General features: G+C 45.5%; 1 protein-coding gene across 2 annotated transcripts in view; it reads left to right on the top strand.

Moving 5' to 3' along the window:
- The first annotated feature begins 612 nt into the window (after positions 1 to 612).
- Positions 613 to 9001, top strand: part of UBE2Q2 (ubiquitin conjugating enzyme E2 Q2) — a 50464-nt gene continuing 42075 nt past the window's right edge. The window contains exon 1 of one of the 2 annotated variants that reach the window (XM_064157331.1): positions 613 to 1056. In XM_064157331.1, the coding sequence (XP_064013401.1) occupies positions 871 to 1056 (186 nt within the window). In that variant the 5' untranslated portion in view covers positions 613 to 870. The remainder of the gene's footprint in view (positions 1057 to 9001) is intronic. The other variant, XM_064157332.1, reaches the window with a different exon arrangement.

Genomic DNA, 9001 nt, shown 5'->3' with positions numbered 1-9001 from the left:
CAGTTGAACTTCAGTGCAACACCAACAATTTTATTTGACTCTATTACCACTTTCCAGCCTGCAAGGATAGATTCCAAGTTTTATTTGTACTGACTCGTCAGAAATGTCGGGGCAGGAATTCCTGGTTTATGTTGTCTGATCTCTGGGAGTTCTAGAGCACTAGCAGGACACTGAGATGACAACTGCAAACCCAAGCTGCAGCGTTTTCGCGGTAAAATCCAAGTGCGGTGCGGAAGGAGGCTCCGCATGCCCTCCCGCAGGGCTGAGCGGCAGAAGAGGATGAAGCCGGGCGAACAGTCATTGCCTTCGGCGCCGGGCTGGTGGGAGCAGGCGGCCTGGAGGGCTCCGAGCCGGGGCAGCGGAGAGCATGGGCAGAGGCTGAGGTAGGCGGGCAGAGCCCCGAGGGCACCGTGGGGCAGCTTGGCGATGCCCGGGACGGGCGCGGCGGTGACCTGCGGCGCTGACCGGAGGCGCTGGGGCGGGCGCGGGAAGGCGGGTGGCGGCCCCGGGGGAGGAGCAGAGGGCGGCCCAGCCCTGCTGTGCGTGTCCCGGAGTGGGGCCGGTCTAGCGGAAGGAGGGCAGGGCGAGGGCGGGGCGGCTGGCGGGCCTGGCCCAGCCTGCTGGGAGGAAGGGGAAGGGGGAGTAAGCAGCGCTATTGCCCTTTTAAGTGAGCGGGTGGGTGTAGAAGGCTGGTACAAAGGGAGCTGCCGCCGCGTTCGCCGTCTCCCAGCCGGCTGGGGCTGCCCCGGCCCCTCCCGCCATCTTCCGCCCCGCAGGCGCGGCCGGGGCCAGGGTCGGGCTGGGCTGAGGGAGGCGGCGGCAGCACAGCGGGTGAGGCGGCGCAGGCCCGGGCCCGGAGATGAGGCCAGGATGTCGGTGTCAGGGCTCAAGGCCGAGCTGAAGTTCCTCGAGTCCATCTTCGACAAAGACCACGAGCGCTTCCGCATCGTTTCCTGGAAACTGGACGAGCTCCACTGTCAGTTCGTGCTTCTGCCGCCGCCGCCAGGCTCCAGCCCGCAGCCGCCGCCGCCGCTCACCATCCACTGCAACATCACGGTGCGGGGGCCGAGCGGGGCTGGGGACGGCGGGGGAGGGCCGGGGCATGGCCCGCCCTCGCCATTGTCTGCGGGGCGCGGGGAGGGGGCACAGCCCCCCTGCGGGGGTGACTCAGCAGCGGGGGTACCGGGGCCTCTGCCCGCCGTGGGCGCTGGGGCAGGGGGCTGCCGAGGCGCCCGGGCCCGTTTCCCCGCCGCAGAGGGCTCTGTGTTTCCTCTCCACCGCCACCATAATAAAAGTTAGGGAGCGGGCGTCTTCGGCCTCTTCCCAGCCGAGGCTGAGGCCCAGCAGCCTCTCTGGGGGGCTCTCGCCGGGGAGGTGCGGGGAAAGGACGCGGGCCGGAACAAAGGGCGGCCGGGCCCGGGGCAGCGGTTAGAGAGTCCCAGAGCCGGCTTCTCGCCGCGGGGCCGTCCCCTGGGGCAGCGGAAGAGCGACGTGGAGGGTAGAGTGGCTCTTTCTATTCCCCTCTGTCCTAGCAGTGCCTCGGCGGGACGTGAGGAGTGTTTTTCTTGATGCCCCGAGAGGTGGGAGCCCGGGAGGGAGGCGGAGGGCGAGCGCTTTACTGAGTGCGCCACACCGCCGCGGCCTGGAGCGGGGCGGCCTGCCCTGACCCAAGCGGGCCCGGCCTTGCCCCCGTGCGGGTCAGCCCGGGAGGCTCAGCGGGGGCGGCCGCTGTGGGGGAGGGACGGGGAAACTACTAATTCTTGTCGTCGTGGAGGGATGAAGTAGTGTCTCTGGCCTTTTGCCGTAGGGTTGTTTTCTCATAATGGTGATGTTTACTTTGTAAGGGGTATGGACAGCCTGTCGCTTCTCGGGGATTTCACCTGTGCTTTGCTTCGGCATTTCTCCTCTCTCTCTGAGTTTGTGTTGGGTTCGGTTATTTTATTTTTTCTTTAACGCCTCTTAAAGTCCTTGGGAGTTGTTTGTTTTGAATGAGTAGGAGTGAAGCAAAGTAAAACGTTTGGTATTATCTGCCATGGTAAAAATTCTCTGTGCTTTTAAAAGTTTAGGGCCTGAACTGCTCGAAGGAGTTGAGTATATTGGTGTCTGTGACTCATATACATGGAGGTGCTGGAGGTTCGTTTTTATTGGACTGACTAATTACAAGTGAATTTAAATGCCTTGTCAAGACCCGGCTGAAGAATGGAGTATGGAAAATTTTGCATGGCTGGAAATAGGGTTAGTACATTGGGAATTGAGCAAGATGAGCTCTAGGGCTTTTTCATCTTTTACCTATAAAGGATGACAGTTAACTGCCTACGAAAAGGGGGAAATGTGCGTGTAAACCAGGCAAATCTAATAATCTTGGTCAGATCCTTACTTATCTTAAAGTAGCTTTATTAAAGGAGACTTAAGAGGATTTTTAAGGTTTTACAGGTGACTGTCATGAAAAGTCAGATTTGTGGTCGTGGGGCATGTTTGGTTTGTGGGATGTTTGTGTATGCTTGTAAGATACAAGATGCTTTCTATTGGGTGTTCTTTTTAGATGTGTCCTATCTGAAGATGAGTTATGTGACTTCTTCAAATGTCATTGCCAGAGTTTTTCACCACTGAAAAGTCTGGCAGTTGATTTCCATGCAATATGATCTATTCCATAAGTCTTTCTCTAAAGAGTGAAGTAAAAGGTTTGATGATTGCGTACCCTCAGTTCCGAATTGTGTTTGATGGGATATTTTTCCTTTGCCAAGTGACGTGTAAGACAGTAGTAAGGCCTGAAGTTTTGGGTTTGTGCCTGTGCTGTGTTTTATATCTGCTTCAGAGGCTGCTTCTGTTGCAGCTGCTTTTGATAGTAATTCTTAAACTTGCAAAGAAATATGCCCACTTAATTGTAGGTCATTGGCTGAGGTGTGTCTGAGTAAGCAAGAAACAGGCTTAGGCCACTCCTGGTGTTTTTATGTATTAATGAGGAAACAGTGTCTGCAATCTTCTACTACAGTCAGTTGCCCTAAAGGTCAAGAGGTCCTTTGCATGCCATTAGAATTGTGGTGTATGAACTTGCAAAAAGAACATAAAAAGAGTTGTTTCAGACTTCAGAGCTGAGACTTAAGCTCTAAAAAAGGCTGTGTCTGAGATGCTTTTAACTTGTGTTTCACAGTTGTGTGTGAACAGCTTGATGTTCTCCAGTGTTGATTATTTTTTGTGTCTTTGAGGTAGGTGACCGTTTTCCATATCTGTTCAGTGGGTGAGGGCAACCTGTGATACAGAGGTGGCCGTCTTAAGTGAACATCAGATGACAGAGCCAAAAAGGGAGAGCTGACCTCTGGATACCTCTCTTAGTTGTTTGGCACAAGTGTTAAAATTATATGTGACAGAAGTGTTTTAGCTCTGCTCCCTCTCCTCAGTGGAGTTCATTGGCTCTGACTTCTGACTGCCTGGACTTTTTTTTCCTGTGTGTACATTAAAGTGGAAAAAGTCTTAAGCTGTTTACTGTGTTTCATTGGATGGGCAGATGCTGAGGGACCTAGGCTTTAAAATGGCCATAGTAGCATGCAAAAAATGGTAAGGCTATGAAATTGTTGGTGAATGTTTGGTGTGTTTTTTTTTGGAGGGAGACTCACTCTGCATGAGAAGCTACTACATGGTACAAACACATGGTACAAATATAACTTGCTGTTTGCTGCTTTTAACCAGGTTCACTTCTACAGTCCTCATCAAGCTTACAGTAGATTGTTCATCTGGATGCTTGAGAATTGTGTTAAGGGGAAGAATAAGCACAAAGCTCAAGAATAAGTTTAATTTTTTGAGTTCTTTTGAGATACATCAGTGTTTTACCCAATAAGAAAGCTGTCTAGTAGTAGATACAGATGGAGAAAAGCCTGTTAGGAAAGGAAGTTTCCAGCAGCTTCTGTACTAAGTCTCGAAAGAGACCTGGTAGCTAAGTTGCTGTGATCTTCACAATGGGACTTTTTCATTGCTCCAGTCTGAGAGAGAGAAAGCAGAGGAAAGGAGAAGCCTTCTCTTGGACTGTCTGCTTAAGAACTGTGTGGATCTCTTAAAAAGTCTTAGACTAAATTCCACAGTTAGATTAGAAGTCTGCCCTGAAATTTCTCACTGAGGTGATGTTCTGATTGTCTGCGGCATGAATTCATAGAACTGTCAAAATTGAGTATGTGCTGTAACATCCTGGGAGTAGTCTACCTGCAATCCTGAATAGTGCTTGAAATTAAAGCCAGGCATGTTTGACTGGTGTCTCTTTTGTTTCATAAAGTCACAAGCAAAACTGCATTCAATTTTGTCCTTATTTCTGATAGTGACCTGTCTTGGAACTTAAATGGTTAATCAGATTATTTTAAAAGAGGCACTTTAGGGTGGAGTTATTCCTGTCAGACATTGCTGCTTATTCCCAAGAAGGATCTAATTATTGAACTTGTTCAGGCTGTGTACCTTTGCATTCCCATTTTGTTATGTCAGCAACAGTGTCTTCGTTCTGGAGTTCTATTTCTGTATTCTTTTCCTTTTTGTTGTAAGGAGGAGGGTTGATTTGGGCTGCTGTAACGTATCTTGTATTTTTAATCTGATTTCTTCAGAGAGAAACTGTGTATTAGTACTCCTTCACCTATAAACAAAACTACTATTGAAATTGTGTCCTCATGCAGTGCTTGGAGGTAGGGTGAGCAGATTTTGCCCCAAGCATACTTTGATGTGCAGTGGTATCCTTTCTACATGAACTCGATTCAGATAATAGGGCTGTCTCCAGTATCCTGCTTCTCTGCTGAAAAGGAATATCTTCTGCTGTTACTAAGGAATGCCCTGTTAAATCAGAGTTGGAAGCTGCTATTAAAGACTTCTTGAAAAGATTGATGTCTGTGCTTAACTGCAGTTGATGGGAGATGACTTTATTTTCCCTTCTAAATCAGAGTCTATGAAAAGCTGTTACCTGTGAGGCTTTTGATGAGCTGTGTATATACAGGGGGTGAGTGCATTAGAACATGCAGTAGTTCTTCAAAGGCATAAGGTTTTCGTATGAACTGCACTCCTACCTAATGTCTCAACAGCTGATAACCTCTGGAACAGGTTGATAATTTATACACAACAATTTATTATGTATCAACATAATAAATGGATCAGTCCAAGACATATTTTATATATACACATGGGGTTTTTTTAGATCACTGAACATTTCCTGCCGAGGTTGAGACTTTGGTCTTGCAGCATATGGATACTAGCACTAAATAAAGCATCTACAAATTTGTCTTGATAATATTTTTTTTTTACTAGAGTTGGATGTACTTGGTGTTTTTAAAAAGGCACTCATGTAAACTACTACCAAACATAACTTCTGCAGTAGAAACTGGGAAGTTTGGTCTTGTTTTATTTAGCAAACCAAAATTAGCCAACAAATAGTCTTTCTATGCCAAGACTGCAATTGGGGAAAAATACTGCAGAAAGGAGTAGGAGGAATCTTTTGTCTGGAAGTCGTGGATAGAACCTTGTTTTCTGACACCAAATCTTAGTTGTGCTATATGTGAAAGGCTGTAAACAGTACTTCAGGACTTTGCAAGCAGTTCTGTGCCCTCCATGAAATGTGAAGTGCTCCTGAAGTATCCTAGAATGCCCTAGTGGTGGGCCTCAAATATAAGTGCTGGTTTTTGTTGAGGTTTTAATAGACAGGAAGTTGTACTTACTTAAAATGGGTTACTTATGTGAATTGATGATACAATAATTTCAGGTCCGGGACTGTTGTGGTGCTCAAAGGAAGTGTCCCTGAACTTGAATTCTTTTTACAATACTTGCTTTAATTAATCAACTTTTTGCTCAGCATGCTTCCTTACTTTAACTGTTCAGGAGACTTTTGTAAAGAAGACTAAAAGATACTTGGTGATTTCCATATGTTTCTTCATAGTTACTGATTTTTAAGAGTAACTTGAAGTAGGGCTACTGTGAAACAGGCATTTGATGTCATGTGAGGGTTGCCTTTGACTTCTGTTGCCAATATTAGTTACATTGTGCCAGATTGGACTGGTGGTTTTGGCGTTGCCAGAGTCCGTCCTTTAGCTACAAGAAGTGTACTGTTGGTCTAGACATAAATATAGATGTATATTTTAATTAATTTTTTTTTAATGATGGGGAGATATTTGGCTTTTCTATCGAAGCTTTTTGTCATCAAATCAGAAAAATAAAGGAGTAGTGCTGTTCTGTAAAATAAGGTCATGCTTCCAAATGTATTGTGGTAGTTTGTCTACCATGGAACTCTGTAAAATCAGAAGTTATTCATCAGGTTGACCACATGTCTTCCCAAAAAAGTGACTTCTTTCTGTCAGACTTGTTCAGAGACTATTGAATCTGCAGGTGTTTTTTCTGTTTTATGCCAGGGGATATTGAGTGTGATTTGTTGATATCCTCAACATGAATTGAAAGTTATGATTGCTAGGAAGAACAAAGTAGGATGGTGTCCCACGCACTCATTAATTCTGCTGTTGCTTACAGACCAGCAAAGTCCATGTGTCTTGAAGTGGCCAAAATTGAGTTTACCGGACTAAGGACCTGGCTGGCATGTAAAAATTCTCTACTAGGTTGTTAATCTGGATCATTTCCCAGTCTGGGTCACTGTGGCTGCACAAACAGCTGTACTGACACAACAGAGGGCAGTGGAGTGAGTGCTGGGGAAGGCTGCTGAAGCCAGCACTGCTGACACACAGCTGCTTGCCAAGTGCTGGCGGAGTCCTCAGCAGTGCTGGGATAGTTTCTCCTGTGTGGAATACCTGAGCTGACAACAGGCTGGTAGACCAGAGTGTTTGATTTGGTACAGAGACAACTGGACCAGACTAACAAAAAGTAGTTTATTTATAAAATGCTTTTGAGGCATGGAAGATGGAGGCAGTTTCCTAAATTGTTTGTTTGTTTTAATACAGGCAAACCTTCTGTATAGGAACAAATATTTATGGAAGCTGAGTAACAGAAATAGCTACAATTTTAGCTATGCCTTGGTGTGAACTGCTGTTCAAGCTGACAGGTCATTCACCTTTATGTGGTTTTGAAGGTTATAAACCCCTGAATTCCTGGCTGGCGTTGGTGTTGTGTTCTGTGGCTTTTTTTGACTGTAGTAATATGCCATGTTTAAGAGAGATGATGATTTATGGTTTAATAAGCATTCCACTGTATTTGTTCAGGTGCCAGGTCTGTATGAGAAGTGAAAATGACCTATCACTAGCTCATTTAGTGTGTAACTCTTATAATGCTCAGTCCAGCTAAAGCTGATATAATCATAATAGTTCTCAGCTGATCTTTGCTTGAAATAACCACATCACCTAGTGCATGTCTTTGCGATTTCCTGCTTCCAGCTTAAATAATATTAAAATAATCACCTTACATGTTTTGTTGCTTTATTTCATGCATGCAAGATCTTCTTGTGTTATTGTGGTTAGTGCATGATTTGTTCAGATTTGGTTTGGACTATATTCTACTTATGCTCAGAAATCTGTTTTTACCACTCTGAGCAGGTCTTGGGGTAGTTTCTTCTGCATGCATTCGGAAAGGCAGAGACATAATCTCTGTCAGAACTTTTGTAGTAGCACCTGTCCTCCACACAGGTGTTCAAGATACAGGCTTCCTTGAATTTCTGCAGTAGGAAGTAACTGTGGTGAGTGTGTGGCCTTCACCTTACTAATGATAAACACTAGCTGAACTCCGTGGTACTGAAATTTTGTGTGTGGGACAAAGAAAAGTGCCATCTAAATGTCTCTCATCTGAAGGCCGCTGACTGAGCAGTGGTCAAAGCGGGTGGGTATCTGTGAGTGGGGGACTTAGGAGCCTGGCAGGTAGTGACTGGAGTGCTCCTTGGGTGTAAGAGCAGTGGAGCAACAGAGCTGTTGGCAGTAGGTGAGAATGAAACAACCTTGACTCTACACGTGCATCTGGGGCACAGTGAGTTTGTAAGGGCAAAAGACAGAAAAAAGATGTTCTTAGAGAGGGAGAAGGAGCACCATGCTTTTGGAAGGAGGAAGGGGGTGATTTGAACACTTGAAAGGTGTACATTCCTGAAGGTTAAGATAATGGAGAAAGAAGGGAAAGACTGCATTTTTCTATGACAGTGTTAAGTGACATTACTTTGCATGTCACGTGCACAAGTGACAGTGGTGAAGTGATGAAGGAAGGAGCATGTTTATCTACTAGAAAGCTTTTTCAGGTGAAGTTAGTGAGGCAGTGATGTTGCAACTTAAGTTGTAACCATTTCTTCCTTTCTAGCTATATTAAAAGCGATTTCTTGCTGTTATGTCTTTGAGTAATGTTGATGATAGTTTTTCTCAATGTTGTTGCCTGTGTGGTTTGCAGAAGCAGGTAATTAGGCACATCTGATGATTAGGATGAGTACTTATTTCAAGTAACCAGACTTTCTTCAGGAATGCTACTAGTAAAGAGCATTGGAGAAGCAGATTCCCAAACACATTTCTCTTTATTGCATGTATCTAGGTGCTCATTAGATAAATCATTGCTAATGTGAGTGTGTATACTGCATGCATTAAAGAGAACCTCTTGTAGCTGAGGGCTTTAGAACAGTTATCCCCTGACAGCTGTCAAGACAAGAGTACAAGAACACAGTGGGGTTTTTGTTTGAGAAGCAAGATAGGTCAATGTAACTTCTGTAGGGTGCTCTGGTAAAAATCTGGTTTCTAGTCTTAGCTTGGCAACTTTCTTCCCAATAAGCAAGTTTCTAGCAATCCTGGGTTCTTTGCTCAGTTTCCAGTGTGGATCCTCTAATTTTGTTTGTTGCTCTTCATAGTATTGGCAAAGAACCGTTCCTTAGCCTGTTTAACTGGATCAGTCCACAACAACAGTTTCCGTTTTCAGAGTCTGCATGCTGCTCTTGAACAATTGTCACTTTGCTATGCTGCTAGCTAAATCATGCTTAGTGTTTACTGGAGAGTTCTATTCAAGCAATAGCACATAAACATGTGGAGAATGTTACATTGGGTCCATATGAAAGGGTTAAAAGTGTTTGTCTTTT

The sequence above is a fragment of the Pogoniulus pusillus genome, chromosome 17 (assembly GCF_015220805.1).
Source record: "Pogoniulus pusillus isolate bPogPus1 chromosome 17, bPogPus1.pri, whole genome shotgun sequence".
Lineage (NCBI taxonomy): Eukaryota > Metazoa > Chordata > Aves > Piciformes > Lybiidae > Pogoniulus > Pogoniulus pusillus.
The sequence above is the reverse complement of the archived record's forward strand: the minus strand, read 5'-3'. Positions and strand labels throughout refer to the sequence as shown.